Source organism: Nansenia antarctica (genome assembly GCF_963989245.1).
Source record: "Nansenia antarctica genome assembly, chromosome: 3".
Lineage (NCBI taxonomy): Eukaryota > Metazoa > Chordata > Actinopteri > Argentiniformes > Microstomatidae > Nansenia > Nansenia antarctica.
The window spans coordinates 18,128,502-18,149,391 of record NC_137688.1 but is presented as its reverse complement, the minus strand read 5'-3'; the positions used below and the strand labels follow the sequence as shown (position 1 = coordinate 18,149,391).

Sequence of the window (20,890 nt, the reverse complement as noted above, 5' to 3'; positions counted from 1 at the left end):
CTGTTTGTTCAGTTAATGAACCTCGACTATTCTCTGCGGGCGAATGGAAATGCAGGCACGCCGATTAGCATATGTTAGCATTTTACTATGTTTATTTCGTGGCACGGAAAACAGCTTAGCGTGGCAAAAAGCTTATGATGTCAAGAGTTCTGTGGAACTTTTTCACCCTAAAGCAATTTCCTAACTTTAAAGAGGATGTATGACTCAAGATGATTAAAACATTAAAGCGTGTCTGTTTTCTTGATTTTATACCATGAATTAAACCTGTCACCGCAGGCCTAACCTTCATTAAATCTAAAGACAGTAAGTGTACGAAATTAGGGTCATCTATAGCCTGCATACTAAAATGCAATTATGACAGAATCATGAATATATGAGAAAAAATACTTTAATCTCAGAAATGTATGTACAGTACACGTGTCGCTAAGCCTTTGAGAGTCACCTGCATCACAAATGCAGTTTGCATATCATACAAACAAATATATTCATATATATATAGATATTCACATTAGCTCTGCTTATCAGAACCACATTTTAGAAATATATATGTGAGATAACAATAGTGTTACAATAGTGTAACAATAATTAAAAACTGAATGAATGCAACCTGGTGTTTCCCTCATACTCACCCTCTTTTTCATACACATTAAAAAATAGAACTCCATGACAATGTGCAATGCTCTGTCCAACATTTGCCCTATTGAATGCTTCTCATCAAAGTGTGTTTCAGGCTGATTGTCTAAATAATAATAATAATAATAATAATAACATGGATAATTGAAAACCACAGACTATGGCAAACATGTGAAAGTAACGTGTGAAACAGTGGCCATCAGAGTTAGTGATAAAGAAGGTGAGCTTCATCCATTCATCTTTTCCATCTTCATCCGTCCTTATTGTTGAGGTTGGCTGATGGCCGTTTATTATTCATTACAGAATTGGGTTCACTTCATTGGTTCACTCTTTCATTCAATCATCTGGGCCCAGTCATTCAAAACTTTTAACCTGGATCAGAATGATCCTGATGTCATCCATGATGAGGTCGAGCAAAATAAGCCAGATAGATCTGACCCTGGATAGCAAAAAAAGAATCAGGAACATTCTGATCCAGATTAAACGTTTAGAACAACTGGGCCCTGCTCCTCATTAGTCAGTTCCGTCTGCGTGACACAGAGGTTATTATTCTTGGGTTCACTTATTCATCCATTTAACCCCTCTGTTTCTCTGTTCTATCATAGAGGTCATTCACCCATTCATCCATTCCCCCTCTATTTCTCTGTTTCTCTGTTCTATCACAGAGGTCATTCAGTCAGGCAGGTACTCTATCCCTCTCCTGCCGTCTCCTGAGAGAGAGTCTTGGTTAGTCGTTGTACAGGTCATTGTTGATGACGGCGGCCGCCTCCCCCCCCTGGGGTTCGTAGTGGGAGATGAAGCGTCTCTTCTTGCCGAAGGTGGAGAAGCCGTTGTGGACGTCCAGCTCGCTGCGGTGGACCGCGGTGGTCGGTCGGAGGGTGCAGAACCCCGAGGGAGTCCCGGGAATGTAGACGTTGTGCTGGTAGTCTGGTGGGGGGTGGGGGTGAGGGTGAGGGTGGGGGGGTGGGTGGGGGTGTGGGGGGAGGGGGGGGAGGGAGGGCTGCTGCTGCTGCTGCTGCTGCTGGGGCGGGGGGGTGCACCGGGGGGTCCAGGAGCGAGGAGGAGGGAGGCCCTGGGACGGAGGGGACATCTTGTAGTCTGGAGGGAGAGGGACAGAGGAACATGGAGATGAGTCGGATATGAATCATTCATATCAGTCATTCTTTAACACAAACACCATGCACCACTCTCACACATAGTGAGCCCCTCTATATGTGTGTGTGTGTGTGTGTGTGTGTGTGTGTGTCTGTGTGTGTGTGTGTGTGTGCATGCGTACGTGCGTACCCCTCATGTGAGTGCCCCAGGTCCAGTACTGGCCAGCCATGGGGGTGATGTAGTTCTCTGGGTCTGCATGCATGGCCTTTCGCATTAGGGTGCCGTCCATGTTGATGGAATTGTAGCTGCGGAGGAGAGACAGCCAATATTCAATCACAAAAATGCTCTATTCATGATCACACACGGCAGTATCTGCTCTATTAATGGTTCTCTAACAGCTAGTGAGATAGCTATAGGATGAACAGCAGATTTTATAGGTATCTTGCATAAGTGAATTGATGACAGACGATGACTTTGACTTCAAGTAGTGGCCTAAAAGACACACAGAAGTCATGGTTACCTTTTAAGAGTAGAATTCTGGTTCTTTGTGAGAGTCCAGTCTGTATTAGGCTGCTTGAGCTGAAAAATGGGGGAAAATAGTTTTTAAAACATTTCAAACAATAATAATTAATTTGGAGGAATCCAATAACATCCAATTATCATCTAGCTAGAGAATTAACATTTTCATAGACGTTCATTAATGTCACTTTTTATTCGATCCATTCATGTCATTCTTAGGGACGGATGCCTCATTGAATGTTGATAATGACAAAAAATAAAATGTATGGAGCTTGACTGCCCCCCTGTGGTCATATTGTAGACACCTTTTCTCACAGCGGTCGGAGAAGAGGAGTGACTCGCCTGTCACTTATTTCGCTTTCATCCTCTAAAGGGGGTCGTGAGGAGGGGGGGGGGGGCGGTCGCTGCCGAGTGATATTTATTCCGGGTGTAAGTCGTAGTGTGGATTCCACGCTCTATTAATTCACTTAGAGCTGTTAACAAGGAGAATGCGACGTAAGCGTATTATTAGCCTCGGTATTCAAAATACATTCCACGCTAGCTCCGCACAAAAACCAATTAGAACCCCATCGGGATGAAACGAAACACGATTTTAATCTTCAAAGGAAACCGTGCCACTGAGGAAATTAAGAAAATTATACACGTAATTGTTGTAGCGAAGTTTTAGGCATTATTTTTTACATTAATATCAGCCTGATGCTCCGAGAGCATACTTTAATTATAGCCACACTGAGAGGCTTGAAGACTTCGCCGTCCGACTAACTAGGTCATCTCACCTGTTCATACATAGTTCACTAACACTGTTCACACTTCACCTTATTGGCGCGTAGATAACTGTATAGCTTGGGTCTGTGTATAGCTAATAAAAGTAGGATTATCACCAATTTGAGTGTGTTATATTTCTGGTGTCATTCGGGGCATGGATATCCAGTGTGACTCATCGAGGGGACGCGTGGAGAACATGGCTGATTAGGGAACCAATTACCGTCATCGAGGACATCCAGCCCCTGGAGGGACGTCGCTGGGAGCCGAACAATCACCGTGACCTCAAATCCTCTCTTTCTATGGCCAGAGGTGTGCGCTATGAACGGACTGACATTTGTTGTCCTCTATCAAACAGAGACGCGTGGATTCGAGGGAGAAGTGTGTCCAGGTTCTCCATCACTGCCCGTCTACATTGTATTGAATTATAGAGATGACAACGGACAATACGCACACATTCACGGTCTGCTGGTTCCATCTAGTGGATTTTGGTGTCGACATCCCGCGCTTGCCTGCCTCCCTCCCTCCCTCCCTCCTTCCTTCCTCTCTCAGAATTCAGACAAAACACATAGCCACATCTCCCTCTCCGAGGACAACGCGGGTGCTATCTACAGGCGCGCCACGTCCCAAGCAGGTCCTTGCCCCCCCCCCCCCCCCCCCACACACACACACACACACACACACACACACACACACACACACGCACACACACACGCACACACACACACACACACACACACACACACACACACACACACACACACACTCCCCCTGTCGCCCCAAAACCAGTCCTTTGACATTTTTCATCAATAATGGACGCGACCCCCTTGCGTATGTGCCGCATTGTGTGCTGTATAATGGCTCGGCCGCGTCTGTGCCCTTGAGGCGTAGTTAGTGGGGTTATCTGTCCAAAAGCGTTAGTTTGACAATCAGTGAGAGGTGCACGACTGCGGCTGGTCGCAGTGGAATACAACCAGACAGTCGCTATTCTATCTCAGAGATAACTGCTATTCACATTGTATCATGTATAGCCTATTAACCTTTAAATTATGGTAAAAAGAAAAAAACAACTATTCGCACTGTTGGATATGTGAGGAAAAAGTAGACGACATTTCTCGCTCTCATTCCGAGAAGGACCTCGAGTCAATGTCATCGAATGACATAAATGCCTTTATCATAACACATCATAACGCATGGGTTATGGGGTTTCTCAATTAATATGACAATTGTTTATGAATAAACAAAATGGTTGTTTCGCATAAAAGATAGAGTACTATGCTACATGAGAACTGGATATGAGGAAGCTGCATCCAGGCGATAGGCTTGTATGTCGAGGTTCATTCCTCTCTGCTCAGTTTGTCCGTTATAACCGATGTCTCGGGTGTTCAGTTTCACGTGCGAGCGGAGAGATAAGCGGAGGAACGGACGTAAAAATGACAGTGTTTAGACGTATCTCTTGTTTCCCTCTCCCAAGTATTTAAAATAACTTGATTGAAACATATTGTACTTTGTAACTACTATTCTATTTATGGCAGTATAGCCTACATATAAACAGAAAAGATAAAGATGATTTATTTATGAGTGAATTTGCGCACAAACGCACAGACCAATGAGGCTGGTGTAAATCTAATTCCGTTCAAGTTACAATACGTTGAGGCTTACGTGGATGGAGTAATAATGTATGATTTGACCTTGATTCGATTACATCTAAGAATCATACGTTATGATGATCAGAACTAAACACACAGTGTATTGAAAGTATAACGAAATGAATTCTGGTTGCCCATGCAGCGCCAACACATTTACTGTTATATTACCTCATTCGGTGTGGTGGCACCGTTGTTCACTGTTGCGCTCCGGTTTTGCGCGCTCCAGGCCATATTGTCTGCCCCCTTCGCCTCGTTGTTCCTCGGGGTGCCACTCGGGCTGCAAGGCTTCAGGAACATGAAGTCACTTTTGGCTGATTCGGGGGTCAGACATACTTTATAACAGTAGGCTTGGGAGAGGCTGCCGTTGCCGTTCACCTCCATACAGTTGGTGGGCACCTTAGCTCCGGTGGAGACCTGCAGGTTAAGGTTGGACTTTTTGAACACCTCGGGGGGAGGCTCGGGTTGGAAGCCCCCGCAGCAGCAGCAGGCGAACGGGGGGAGGTTGTACCCGCTGAGGGTCTCCCTGTCCTTGTAGCACTTGACCGCTGCCAGCACGATAATAGCCACCAGGAAGATGAGCGATATGGTGCTCAGTGACACGATCAGGTACAAGGCCAGGTTGGAGGGGGGCTGCGGACTGAGGGTGAGGTCACTGTAATCAGACAGCGACTCGGGCACGTTGTCGACCAGGGAGAGGAGGATGGACACGGTGGCGGAGAGCGGCGGCTGGCCGTTGTCCTTGACCAGGACGACGAGTCTCTGCCTGGTGGCGTCTTTATCAACGAAGCGGCGAATCGTTCTGATTTCTCCGGTGTAGAGAGCGACGCTGAACAGCCCCGGGTCTGTAGCCTGCAGCACCTGGTACGATAACCGGGAGTTCTGCCCCGCGTCCGCGTCCAAGGCGGTGATCTTAGCCACCAGGTAACCCGCGTCAACCGACCGCGGCACCACCTCCGTAGCCACGGTGCCGTTCTTGGGGAGCGGAGACACGACGACCGGAGCGTTGTCGTTCTGGTCCAACACGAAGACGTTCACCGTGACGTTGCTGCCGAGCGGGGGGAAACCGGCGTCCCGCGCCTGCACCCGGATCTGAAAGTTCCTCAGCTGCTCGTAGTCGAAGGAGCGGAGCGCGTAAATGTTTCCGTTATCGGAGTTGATGGAGACGTAGGTGGACACCGGCATGCCCTGGATCTCCCCGTCCAGGATGGAGTAGGACAGGTACGCGTTCTGACTGGAGTCCGGGTCGAACGCGGTGACCGAGCAAATGGAGGCGCCCGGGGCGTTATTCTCGGTCACGTACACGGTGTAGGACGGCTGGGCGAAGCGCGGGGAGTTGTCGTTCATGTCCGACACTTGAACGAGGACCGTTTTTCTCGTGGAGAGCGACGGGGAGCCCAGGTCTCGAGCGGTCAGGCTGATGTTGTACTCGGACACGGCTTCCCGGTCCAGAAACTCGCTGGTGACCAGAGTGTAGTAGTTCTTAAAGGAGGAGTGCAGCTGGAACGGGACGTTACTGGGTATCTGGCAGTCCACGTTGCCGTTCTCTCCCGAGTCCCGGTCCGTGACGCTGATGACGGCTATCACGGTGCCCGGCGGCGCGTCCTCCTGCACCGGTGTGGACACGGAGGTGAGGATGACCTCCGGCGCGTTGTCGTTGACGTCCAAGATGTCCACCAGGACCTTACTGTGCACGGCCACGGCCGACGGACCCCGGTCTCTAGCCTGCACGTAAAGTTCGTACACACTCGCCTTCTCGTAATCCACCACCCCCTTCACGCGGACCTCCCCGGTGTACGGGTCCACGCTGAACAGCTCGCGCACTTTGAGCGGTGCGTGCCCGCTGAAAGCGTAGGACACCTCGCCGTTCGAGCCCTCGTCCCTGTCGGTGGCGTTCAGCTTCAGCACGAGCGTCCCCCTCGGTGCGTTCTCGACCAGGCTCGCCCGGTACACGGACCGGTCGAACACGGGCACGTTGTCGTTGGCGTCCAGCACCGTGACGGTGATGAGCGCCGTGCCCGAGCGCTCCTCCGGTGAACCCCCGTCCACGGCGGTCAGCACCATCTCGTGCGTCTTCCTCCGCTCCCGGTCCAGCGGGGTGTCCAGTACGAGCTCGGCGAACTTGCTCCCGTCGTTGCGCGTCTGAATGTTCAGCAAAAAGTGGTCGTTGGCACTCAGCTGGTAGGAGCGGAGCGAGTTGCTGCCGACGTCCTGGTCCTGCGCGCTCTCTAACGGGAAGCGGGACCCGGGCGCCGCCGACTCCGTGATGTCGAGATTGAACTCGCTCCACGGGAAACCGGGAGAGTTGTCGTTCACGTCCAGGATCTCCACCTCCACCCGGTACAGCTCCAGCGGGTTCTCGATGACCACCTGCAGGTGGAGGAAGCAGGTCGGACTCTGCTCGCAGAGCTCCTCGCGGTCTATCTTCTCGTTCACGAATAAAATACCGTTCTCCAGATTCACCTCTAGGTACTGTTTCTTGGCACCGGAGACTATCCGGAAGCGACGGGCGGACAGCTTGGCCACGTCCAGACCCAAGTCCTCGGCGATGTTGCCGACGAAAGCCCCGTGTTCCAACTCCTCCGGAATAGAGTACCGTATCTGCGCGAGGACCAGGTCCACCACACACGCGCAGACGAGTAAGCCCACCACCAGCAGCGCGGTCACCGGGGTCCATCTGGTCCTGGCGAGCCTGTGGTCCATCTCAGCGGAGCTCAGAGACCCTCAACAGTGTTTAAAACAGCGCCAGACGAGTTTACCGTCACTGACATGATGCATGCGTTCGATAAACGGATGAATGGATTTGTTCGCGTTGGTTTAAAAAAAACAAAAAAAACAATCATAAATACATTTAAAAACGATATGTGTCTCATTTAGAGGTACTAGATACAGGCTGCTTTTATCAGACGACTACCGAGGTAAACTTCGAGGCGGAGGAGAGAAGAGAGCGCGCTATCTGTGTTGTGCGTCTGCTCCCCGCGCGCAGCACCAGCGGTGTGTGAGGAGGACCGGGGGAGGCTCGCGCTTTGATTTTCCAATGTATTAGACATTCGGAGGAGCTGGTGTGTGCGTGTGTGTGTGTGTGTGCGTGTGTGTGTGTGTGTGTGTGTGTGTGTGTGTGTGTGTGTGTGTGTGTGTGTAACAGAGGGGAGGGGCGCGTGCGGGGGGCATCGCGCAGCAACGTATTGGAGGACGGCGACACGAGAGCAGCGACTCTAATTACTGTCCCACGTTTAACCATTTCACTGCGGCCGATTAAAGAGAAAAAGTGTATACGTTTCGGAAACACAAGACAGGTCTGATCTGGATTCAAACTAAATTACTTTTCATCCAGGGTGTCGTTCTCACGGGCATCTGAGTGACGCAGGTTTCCACACTGTCTGTCGAGGCACAGTGTCCAATCAGTGTGCAGATAAACACTTAATAAAATATGACTTCAGAAAAATACGAAGAGAAGAAAAAAGTTGACTTTTTCACAGCGGTATATGGCCACTGTGTGTCTGGCGCCATTCGATGATGTCTTTTATTTGAAGACTTGCCCACGCGGCCTAAACGGTCCCAGTCCCATCCATTAATCATCAGACACCATTTGGGGGTTTACAAAAAGAATCCTTAATGGGTTATTCAATTTTAATAGATATTTATGAGAGCCTATCTTTAAGCATAATAATGATCACAATGATGATCGGAGTGGCGCTCATACCCCCGTACAAACACGCATTACACGGCTTTGTTTCTATAAGTAGACCCGGACACGTATCAACACAATCAACATAAAAGCAAAAATGTCATAAAACCATAATCACACTTCAATTTAATCTATCAGGTATTATTGTTCGGATTTAAGTCCGATTATTTACAGTTAGACCTATATTTATTAGGGTAAATACACCGTGACAAATATGATGACAAAGGCGGTGGTTTGCTCAGACACATGCAGTCATTGAGTAATTTGAGCATGATGAAGGAATAACTTTATAATAAGGCAGTTATGCCTTGAGAAGGCAAGGAGGACAACTTAAGAGTGGGGCACATGTTGGCTCTGATCTAATCTTTCTCCCGTTAATCCTGGTCAGTCAGTCAGACAGCACACCCACCCACCCACAAGCACGCACAGACACCCACACGCACGCGCGCGCGCACGCACACACACACACGCACACACACACACACACACACACACACACACACACACACACACACACACACACGCTGAAGATGCGCGCTCGCTTTCGCCTCTCGACAGACTCGAGTCGCATTCTAATTAAAAGCCGCGGTGGCTCAAGCTCGTGTCTCCGGTTGAGATGACGACATCAGCCACGGAGACCAAACACCCCGACACCCTCCCTTAAGGACCATACTCCCCCGGCCGGCACTCCTATCGACAACCACCCGCCCCTTCGCGGAAAAAGTCAAATCCGCATAGTTTAAATAACCACAAAAACACAATCTGCTCCCAGATTTAACCTCCAGCAGATGGTTAAGCTTCTCGAGATGATGATTACATTTCTGGAAAAAAACACCATGCAGTTCCATTGGTTTCCTCGTCTTTTTAATTAACGGAGTGAAGGATTAGTGTGTAGCTATCCGGGATCAACCGTTCCCCGACAGAAGAATACAAATGTTTTGTGACGAGTAATCCCGGAGTACTCTGTTGGATGTACCGACAGGCCCGGGTGCCGGTTACATTAACATGCATTACACGGTGCATTAAACCCTTTCCCCCTCACCACAGCCCCCCCGCCTCCCACCCCCATTGTACACCACTACTTTCTCTGAACTTGTAACTTCTCAAGAGGGAGATAGCAGAGAGAGAGAGAGGGGTGAGAAAGTAAAATCAAGAGGGAGACTGCAGAGAGAGAGAGAGAGAGAGAGAGAGAGAGAGAGAGAGAGAGAGAGAGAGAGAGAGAGAGAGAGAGAGAGAGAGATTGACAGACTTTTACTTGGCATACTCTTCTTGAGGCATCCTTCCAGTTGTATAAAGGCCCTAAGCCTATATTTGGTTCAGTTCCATTTAAATTTAGGGGGTGAATATTCAAATAAAAAGTGGGATTTCCAAAATTCCCTTCCTGAAATGATGGAATTTAAATGGAATTGACCTAAACTCCAATCGCAACCCAGTGACTGAATTCAGAGCCCCTTCTCATTCATGGTCCTAGAGCGCCATCTGCCGGATATAAGCCCGTACACCGGAGCAAACTGAGGACAACAAGCCTACCGATAGGCCGAGTGCTCTTTAGGCCATAATGGCCTAACTAGGCTATTGTTTCTGTAGCCCACATCGGAGCACTGTAGCCTGTATCGATTTAGTTTATGATTTAGCTCCAAAATGTATTGCAGTTAGGATGGTTAGGTGTTTGAAGAAAGAATACAATGTGCTAACTATCTTTAAAACATGTTACTTTGGTACTTTTGCTACTTTTTAAAAATTAATTTCTTACTTTTATTTAGCCTATTCGATTGTTCTTTTTTCTTCATAAACGTCATTAGTGACGGTTGGCTCTATCGGCGCTGGTATATAAATGGGCTTTGTCGTACATTGATAGAGAAATATGAAGGCTATAAGTCTATTTAGCACTGAACACGACTCTGCAGGAAAGCACAGACAAGTGAAGTGGTGAAGTGGAGACAAGTGAAGTGGTGAAGTGGAGGGGAAAGTTCAAAGTCCTCTCTGACGTAGCTCTGTACACCGAGTAGGTGTAACCCCACTGGTGACATAGGCAACACAGTCTTAAAGCGTTTCACTGAGGTGTTCCGCGGCGCCGGTTTAGCTCAGTGGTTACTTCTAAAAAAGAAACACGTTCATGGACCATTTCATGGTTCGCGGACGACAAACCACGGGCGCTGTCCAGCGTTTTCTTTTCTTTTTTCTTCACGTGTTTTTCATTGGTAAATGGTCAATTGATTTGAAAGCAGAATTAGAATCATAAGTATTTTTTTGTATATTCGCACATACAGGAAATTGACTGAATTGGTTGGTGCATAAACAACTATAGGCTATGAGCAAAAATAAAATAAAATCAATAATATACAATGGCAAAAAAGAGCAATAAGAGCAGTGTTGTCAGTCTCATTAAAACTACACACACATTATTTATATTATTATATTTTATTCACCACTCCTCAATGTAGCCTATAGGCCTGTCTAAGGCTATTGTACATTACAAAGAGCAGCCGTTAAGGCATAGGCTATGATTTAGCACGAAAACATTCTGGTGTTTGGGTCAATTAGGCTCCATTTCTAGTAGTCTACTGCCAATTCAGGAATCATCTAAAAACGTATCCTTGATGGTATTATGACTATTGCACCCAAGAACGGCCATCACTGACAACACGCTTTCGAATCAATGTACCATTTAGCCTACCAATGAAAAACCCGTGAAGAATAATAATAATGAATGAATGAATGAATGAATGGTCTTTATTGTCATTGATATAGTACAGGTACCATACAACGAAATTTGGGAGGGGGGCTCCCCTGGTGCTAGGAAAAAAATCTAAAAACAAGAAGGGAAAAAAGCTAGTTTACATAAATAAAGGCTACATTCATTTAAAGTGTCGCAGTTTGCAGGTTTGAAATGTTCACAGTTGTGTTTCAGTATTGCACTTGATTTCAATCTAGTAGCTGCCATCAAATTGTCTAGATTGTCCAGGGCCTAGAACCTAGGTCTTTGAAGAAGAAAGAAGAAAGAAAAGAAAGAAAACGCTGGACAGCGCCCGTGGAGTTGCCGGGTCCGCGAACCACCGTTAGATGGGCCACAGACCATTCATCGAGTGTAGAAGTAACCACTGAGCTAAACCAGCGCAGCGGTCCAAGGCAGTAAAACGCTATAAGACTGTGTAGCCTGCACGGTGTATCGGGCTACGTCAGAGGATTGTATGACTTCAAACTTCCGCCTCTACGGAACTGACACGGCCTATGTGTACACATGAGTATGAGAACACCCTGTCAAAAATAACACCGTTTGAAATATCGCCTATTATTATATTATATAGTCTCACTAAATCAAATGAGATTCTCGATTCCCAGAATTCTGTCTAGCTGCTATTCAGGAGTCTGTGAGCGCCTCCTACCGGGGAGAGACCGGTAAAATCAGAGCAAACAGGCGTCCTTCACGGGTAGCCTAACCCGACGAACCAGCAACCCTGCTAGCAGGCTATCCTAAGAGACTGAAATAGCTATTTTGTGATTCATTTCAAAGCTCTTCCCTCTTCTGTTTATTTTTGTTTATTTAAACGGATATCCATTAGTCATCACACATAGTGAAGACTATTCTTCCTAGGGTCCACATGAAAGACAGACAATAACAACATTGTTAGGCTATATACAATAACAACAAAATCAACCAACAAAGGAATAATTAGTCAACAGCATTCACTCATTAAAACTAAATAACATATACGATAACAGAATTAAAATGAAATTTGAGAGCTGCATTTGTTTCAACCACCATATCTGCATCCAAATAAAAGAAGAAGACAGAGAGCTCACACCAGAACGACAGTATTTTTTAAATTTATTTAACCTTTATTTAACCAGGCAAACATGTAAGAACAAATTCTTATTTGCAAATGCAGCCTGACCAAAAAGCAATGGCTCTTTGGGGAAATAAAACAAGAAATAAAACAAGGTTAAGTAATACAATAAACAATAAAACATTAAAACAATAAAACAATAAAACTATAAAACAATAAAACAATGGCAAATACAGATGCATTAAAATACTAACAGTCAGAGAGAGGGGAGAGAGACGGAGGAGGTAGGGGTGAGGAAGAGCGGAGGTGAAGGATAGCGGGGGTAGTGGAGCAGGGGTACTTAAAATGAGGCAATGATGGGTTATGGGATGGGTGGGAGACGGTGATCAACAGGTGCATTGATCGACTATGGTTCGCTGCAGGATTTGTATGAGTATTATGGTCAAGGCAAAAGTCAGTTTCTTATTGAAGCTGGATTTATTTCCAATAAGGGTCAGATATTGGGGAAGTCCGCAATTTACACGCTGCTGTCTTTCTTTAAATTATGTTAGCACGCCATCTACCGGTTGTGTTTATACCGGGCGTACGCCACTCAGCCAAGGGGACAGTATGAATGAATGAATGAATGGTCTTTATTGTCATTAATACAGTACAGGTACCATACAACGAAATTTAGGAGGGGGGGCTCCCCTGGTGCTTGGAAAAAGACAAGAGGGCCAAGGGTAAAATAAAAAAGGGAAAAGAGCTGGTTTACATAAATAAAGGCTATGTACACTATCTACTATACTATACTACTATACTATACAATAAAACACTGTGCTGTACTCTATGCTATGCTATAAATATCCTAACTTTTCCTATATCTGAACCTTATGTACACAAGGGTTGTCATATTGCACATAGTATTGTTGCACATTCATTTAAAGTGTCGCAGTTAGCAGGTTTGAAATGTTCACAGTTGTATTTCAATATTGCACTTATGTTTACAATCTAGTAGCTGCCATCAAGTTGTCTAGATTGTCCAGGGCCTAGAACCTAGGTCTTTGCTGTGTTCAGGGCCTGAATGGCCCTAGGGTAGAAGCTGAGCTTCAGTCTATTTGTCCGTGCGGACATGGTCCTGAACCGCCTGCCCGAGGGCAGCCTAACAAAGTGTTCGTTCCCAGGGTGGGATGGGTCCCTGGAGATCTTGGTGGCCTAACAGTAGTTAGTTACCATATCCCCCATTCATTTTATTGCACGAGCTCGATTGCGCCAAATGAATGTCACATTATTCGGCGTAAACCAATATGCTTTCTGAACGTATTAACTCTATGCATATGTCTCGTGAGATTTATCAAAATAAGGCTGGATTTCTTTATAAATCTTGGGGGATTTATCAAAATAAGCCTGGATTGTCCTTTAGCCACGTTGATGGAATACCCCCCAAGTCAATTAAACTTCTGGGATATCGACCTGTCCAGTTAGGAAGCGTAAACGATTGTTAATCAATTTTGCCTGTTTTGGTGCAAATGAAAGCGACAACAGGTGGACATGAGAGGCAACAGCCAGACAACCCCCAGAAAGGAAATGGTTTTGCAGGTCATGGCCACAGAGCATTTCTCTCTCCATTCCATATCCTTCCTGACAGACTTTTCTCTAGTTTTGCATTTTGCTAGTGCCCTTGTCACTACTGGTAGCATGAGGTGGTACCTGCAGCCCATTCAGGTTGCACAGGTAGTCCAGCTCCTCCAGGATGGCACATCCGCCATCGCAAGAAGGTTTGCTGTGTCTCCCAGCACAGTCTCAAGAGCATAGAGGAGATACCGGGAGAGGGGCCATTACACGAGGAGAACTGAACAGGGCCGTAGAAGAATAACCCAGCAGCAGGACTGGCACCTGCTCCTTTGTGTGAGGAGGAACAGGAGCTGCACTGCCAGAGCCCTAGGAAATGACCTCCAGCGGGCTACTCGTGTGCATGTTTCTGACCAAACTGTCAGAAACAGGCTCCATGAGGGCCCGACGTCCTCTAGTGGGACTTCTGCTCACAGCCCAGCACCGTGCAGCTCGATTGGCATTTGCCAGAGAACACCAGAATTGGCAGGTTCACCAGTGGTGCCCTGTTCTCTTCACAGATGAGAGCAGGTTCACACTGAGCACATGTGACAGACGTGGAAGAGTCTGGTTCGCCGTGGCGAATGTTATGCTGCCTGCAACATCATCCAACATGACCGGTTTGGTGTGTCAGTGATGGTCTAGGGATGCATGTCTTTGAGTAGTGTAGTTTGTAACAGTTTAGCTTGGTGGCTCATAGTAGCTGTGTAGTCTTGTTTCACCCCTTTGTTTGTGCAGGTGGTTTGCTTTCAGTTAAAAACATATACATACAGTCCAGTTTGCGCCCAGAGATAACACCATTAATGAGAAGTGGTTTGACATATAATATTCAAGAGCGCCATTGTCATGTTTTCTCATTCTGGGATGTTCAGGGTCCTGGCCTGTTTTATTCAATTAGACTCTTAAGACGTATTATTTCCGTATGACGGAGATCGTCACAGAAAAGCGACCATGGCTCATTTAGACACAGGAGTAAAAAACAAACAAGTCTCAACTAGGCCGATATGAATGCATGATTAAAGATATAGACTACATAATGAACTATTGAAGATAGTCGTCATACAATTAGGCAACTTTAAAAGGGAAGACGGCAAAACGCCAAGCAGCGTCCGAGGTAATCTCACGATAAGACGACATCGCTGAGTGGACGTAGGCCTATTATTGTAAGAAGTTGTAATGTCTGATTGGAGCAATTACGAGCAGTTGTACTCATATTGATTATGCACTAGGGGGAGACAGAGACCAACAAACTCAAAGGTAGGGGAAGCTCTGCTGGCCTTTCGATCAGACTCACGCAAACAGACATACGCATGTACGTACTTTGGTGTGCCCATGTGATCAAATATGTACATGTCAAGAAGGCCGTCACGTGTGTATAAGTGCTATGGCTTCTTGAATCAGTGTGCTTCTGCTTTTATGTGTGTAGAGGTCCATGACCTTGAGTGTGTGTGTGTGTGTGTGTGTGTGTGTGTGTGTGTGTGTGTGTGTGTGTGTGTGTGTGTGGCCAGGCGTGTGCATGCATGGCCCCTATGGGAAGATAACTTTTGATTGCTGCAGCAGATGTTGAGGAGAAAGAGGGGAGAGAGGGAGGGAGAGCCTGCAACAACGGGAGAGGAGGGGAGGGGGGAGAGAGAGAGAGAGAGAGAGAGAGAGAGAGAGAGGAGGAGAAAAGGATGAGTTCCACTCACTTTCCTCTCCACATCAACACCCTCCACTGACCTCCCCCTCCACCATGACCCAGGTCTCACCACCACATCAGTCACACGAGGAGAGAGGGAGCGATACACAGACTCAACGGAAGAGAGAGGGAGTGATGGAGTGACTCAATAGAAGAGAGAGGGAGTGATGGAGTGATTTGGGTGAGGAGACACAAGGAATAGGCTGGTATGCAGGGTAGAAATGGGGTGGGGGGGGGGGCAAAGTAAAGAGAAACAGGAAGGTGAGAGATGAAAAAGAGAAAATGAAAAAAGAGAGAGAGAGAGAGAGAGAGAGAGAGAGAGAGAGAGAGAGAGAGAGAGAGAGAGAGAGAGAGAAGAGAGAGGTACAGTAGCGGCCTGGCTGCCTGGGCAGGACTCACCGAGAAGTGGAGTGATAGGAATGAAGAGAGGGATAAAAAGAGGAGAGAGGAAGGGAGGAAAAGGGGGAGAGAGAGAGAGAGAGAGAGGGAGGGGGGGGGGAAATGGAGAGTTTCTTCCACATGCTCCTCAGCTGTGTAAACTGAAGTTCTGTGCTGCGTCTCGGATTCCCCAGAAAAAGGGGGATATTTATAGGAGGCTGGCAGTGGCGGCCCACGGACCCTTGCTCTGTCACACCCGCTAATATTATTATTATTACTTTATACGCGCAAAAATGGAAAATGTCAGCAACCTGAGAGGCCTGGAGAGACAGTGTGTGTGTGTGTGTGTGTGTATGTATGGGTGTGGGTGTCTGTCTGTCAGTGTGTGTGTGTGTGTGTGTGTGTGTGTGTGTGTGTGTGTGTGTGTGTGTGTGTGTGTGTGTGTGTGCGTGCGCATGTGTGTGTGTGTGTGTGTGTGTGTGTGTGTTTGGTGTGTGTCTGCCTGCCTGCATGTTCGTGAGAAAGAGTGTGTTAGAGTAAGAGAGAGTGAGTACGTATTTATACGAGAGTGAGGTAGAGAACGAGGGAGAGAGAGAACAGAGGGAGAGAAAAATAAAGAAACGGGGGGACAGAGACAAAGAACAGAAAAACGGGGAGAAGTTGGCTCGGATCAGGGGGGTGTAACCCGATCTACTGGACTTATTAGAGCTGTCAAAAGAACGAGGGAGCGAGAGAAAAGAGAGAGAGAAGGAGTGAGAGGGTGTGGAGCGGTGGCAGACAGACACAGACATGAGCACATATTCCAGCTAGCTCCAGATTATAAGATTCCCGCAAGTTACACAGACGTGTCGAAACAGCCTGCACACACACACACACACACACACACACACACACACACACACACACACAGGCAGACCCAGACAGGCATACATACATACAGATCTCCAGATCCACCTGGTAACAGATGCGAACGCACACATGCAGACACACAAATACTCAGCTAGACATAACACACAGGCACAGACACAGACACACACACACACACACACACACACACACACACACACACACACATGCTGAGAGCAGAGGGAATTCAAGACGGAACAGGTGGGTGTGGCAACACGTCCATCATGAGCCTTTGATCCTCCCCATTCCAGAGTCTTTGCTGTCACCACAGTAGAGAACACATCAGACTTATCTCTCTCATTATTCATGGAGATTATGGAATGAACCAGACCTCGAACCTGCGTCATTAACGTATCATAAAGCGACATTAAACGGCAGAGCTAAAGCCTGGAGATGAGCTGGACAACCAGGCTGATGGTCATGTGACACAAAACACTACTGCCGTCCCACCCCTGTTGAGATCCACCATCACCTCCACCACCACCACCACTACCACTGCCTCCACCTCCACCTCCACCTCCACCTCCACCTCCACCTCCACCTCCACTACCACTGCCACCTCCTCAACCTCCACAACCACCACCTCCACCTCCACTACCACTGCCACCTCCTTCACCTCCACCACCACCAGCACAACCACCTCCACCACCACCACAACCACCTCCACCACCACCACCACCGCTACCACCACCTCCACCACCACCACCACCACCTCCACCACCACCACCAACTCCACCACCACCACCTCCGCTACCACCACCTCCACTACCACTGCCACCTCCTCCACCACCACCACCACCACCTCCACCACCAGCACCACCACCTCCACCTCCACCTCCACTACCACAATCACCACCTCCAATACCACTGCCACCTCCAGCACCACCTCCACCACCTCCACCTCCACTACCACCATCACCACCTCCACTACCACTGCCACCTCCTCCACCTCCACCTCCACTACCACCATCACCACCTCCACTACCAGCACCACCACCACCACCACCACTACCACTGCCACCACCACCTCCACCACAACCACCTTCACCACCTCCACCACCACCAGCTCCACCACCACCAGCTCCACCTCCACCACCACCAACTCCTCTACCTCCACCACCACCAACTCCTCTACCTCCACTACCACTGCCACCTCCTCCACCATCACCATCCCCTCCTCCACCATCACCATCACCACCTCCACCACGACCACCTCCACCTCGACTACCACCACCACCACCACCTCCACCTCAACTATCACCACCTCCGCTAGCACCACCACCACCTCCACCTCCACTACCTCCACCACCCCCACGTAATGTGGTGTTGGTGTCTGCCAACAATGTCTGCCGGAAGTGTTTGCCAGACATTTTCCAGAGATTTGCCATAGAACTAATTAACATGTGAAAATATGAGAACTTGCAGCCACCGGTTTGTCTCAACAACTTGGCAGACGGCCTGTCATTTTGGTATGGGTGTGTTTACCTGAAGAGTAAAACATCTGTTCATTTACATTTGATTTGAATAGGGACAGATACAGACACATCAACATGAATAAACAATCATCCAATGTGTTGCACCATAGTGTGTGTTAGCTCTTGTTCCTGTGGGCTTTTAAGAAAGAAAACAAATAGACTGTTTTTAAAAGTAAAAACATGACAATGGAAAGAGAATAATAATTGGAGTAGGGTACAATAATACTGTACCTACAGGAAGATAAGGAGTTCTATGGCACCCATCATCGTCAATGAAAAGATCTGTCCTGAGGGTGGCAGTATGGAGAGGAGCTTTAGGCAGTATGGCTGCATCTGAAATGCCACAGGTAATACTGTAATACTGTAATACTGTAATACTGTAATATTGTAATACTGTAATACTGTCATACTGTAATACTGTAATACTGTCATACTGTAATAGTGTAATATTGTAATACTGTAATACTGTAATACTGTAATAGTGCTATAGGTAATACTGTAATACTGTAATACTACCATAGGTAATACTGTAATACTGTCATACTGTAATACTGTAATACTGTAATACTGTAATAGTGTAATACTGTAATACTGTAATACTGTAATACTGTAATACTGTTATACTGTAATACTGTAATACTGTATTACTGTTATACTGTAATAGTGTAATATTGTAATACTGTAATAATGTAATACTGTAATACTGTAATACTGTAATACTGTAATATTGTAATACTGTAATACTGTCATACTGTCATACTGTAATATTGTAATACTGTAATACTGTAATATTGTAATACTGTAATACTGTAATACTGTCATACTGTAATACTGTAATACTGTCATACTGTAATAGTGTAATACTGTAATACTGTAATACTGTTATACTGTAATACTGTAATACTGTAATACTGTTATACTGTAATAGTGTAATATTGTAATACTGTAATACTGTAATAATGTAATACTGTAATACTGTAATACTGTAATACTGTAATATTGTAATACTGTAATACTGTCATACTGTCATACTGTAATATTGTAATACTGTAATACTGTAATATTGTAATACTGTAATACTGTAATACTGTCATACTGTAATACTGTAATACTGTCATACTGTCATACTGTAATACTGTAATACTGTCATACTGTAATACTGTCATACTGTAATACTGTCATACTGTCATACTGTAATACTGTCATACTGTCATACTGTAATACTGTAATACTGTAATACTGTCATACTGTAATACTGTAATACTGTCATACTGTCATACTGTCATACTGTAATACTGTAATACTGTCATACTGTCATACTGTCATACTGTATTACTGTAATACTGTCATACTGTCATACTGTAATACTGTCATACTGTCATACTGTAATACTGTCATACTGTCATACTGTCATACTGTAATACTGTCATACTGTCATACTGTAATACTGTAATACTGTCATACTGTCATACTGTCATACTGTAATATTGTAATACTGTAATACTGTAATACTGTCATACTGTAATACTGTAATACTGTAATACTGTAATACTGTCATACTGTAATAGTGTAATACTGTCATACTGTAATACTGTCATACTGTAATACTGTAATACTGTCATACTGTAATACTGTAATACTGTCATACTGTAATACTGTAATACTGTCATACTGTAATACTGTAATACTGTCATACTGTAATACTGTCATACTGTAATAGTGTCATACTGTCATACTGTAATACTGTAATACTGTCATACTGTAATACTGTAATACTGTCATACTGTAATAGTGTCATACTGTCATACTGTAATACTGTCATACTGTAATACTGTCATACTGTAATACTGTCATACTGTAATAGTGTCATACTGTCATACTGTCATACTGTCATACTGTAATACTGTAATACTGTCATACTGTAATATTGTAATACTGTCATACTGTAATACTGTCATACTGTAATATTGTAATACTGTAATACTGTCATACTGTAATATTGTAATACTGTAATACTGTCATACTGTAATATTGTAATACTGTCATACTGTAATACTGTCATACTGTAATACTGTAATACTGTAATACTGTCATACTGTAATACTGTCATACTGTAATACTGTAATACTGTCATACTGTAATATTGTAATACTGTAATACTGTCATACTGTAATACTGTCATACTGTAATACTGTAATATTGTAATACTGTAATACTGTCATACTGTAATATTGTAATACTGTAATGCTGTAATACTATCATACTGTCATACTGTAATATTGTAATACTGTACTATTGTAATACTGTAATACTGTAATACTGTCATACTGTAATACTGTCATACTGTAATACTGTAATATTGTAATACTGTCATACTGTCATACTGTAATATTGTAATACTGTAATATTGTAATACTGTAATACTGTCATACTGTAATACTGTAATATTGTAATACTGTAATACTGTCATACTGTCATACTGTAATACTGTCATACTGTCATACTGTAATACTGTCATACTGTAATATTGTAATACTGTCATACTGTAATATTGTAATACTGTAATATTGTAATACTGTAATACTGTCATACTGTAATATTGTAATACTGTAATATTATAATACTGTAATATTGTAATACTGTAATACTGTCATACTGTAATACTGTAATATTGTAATATTGTAATACTGTAATACTGTCATACTGTAATACTGTCATACTGTAATACTGTC

The 20,890-nt window shown here is 45.4% G+C and overlaps 1 protein-coding gene across 1 annotated transcript; it reads right to left on the bottom strand.

Annotated features, from left to right (window-relative positions):
* Positions 1–1,360: 1,360 nt before the first annotated feature.
* LOC308152208 (protocadherin gamma-A11) lies at positions 1,361–7,358 on the bottom strand (the record flags this gene model as incomplete). Its single annotated transcript, XM_080525128.1, has 4 exons — positions 1,361–1,731; positions 1,918–2,033; positions 2,249–2,307; positions 4,827–7,358. 4 exons carry the CDS (start codon positions 7,356–7,358, stop codon positions 1,361–1,363), a joined length of 3,078 nt encoding a protein of 1,025 aa, XP_080381254.1.
* Positions 7,359–20,890: the final 13,532 nt, after the last annotated feature.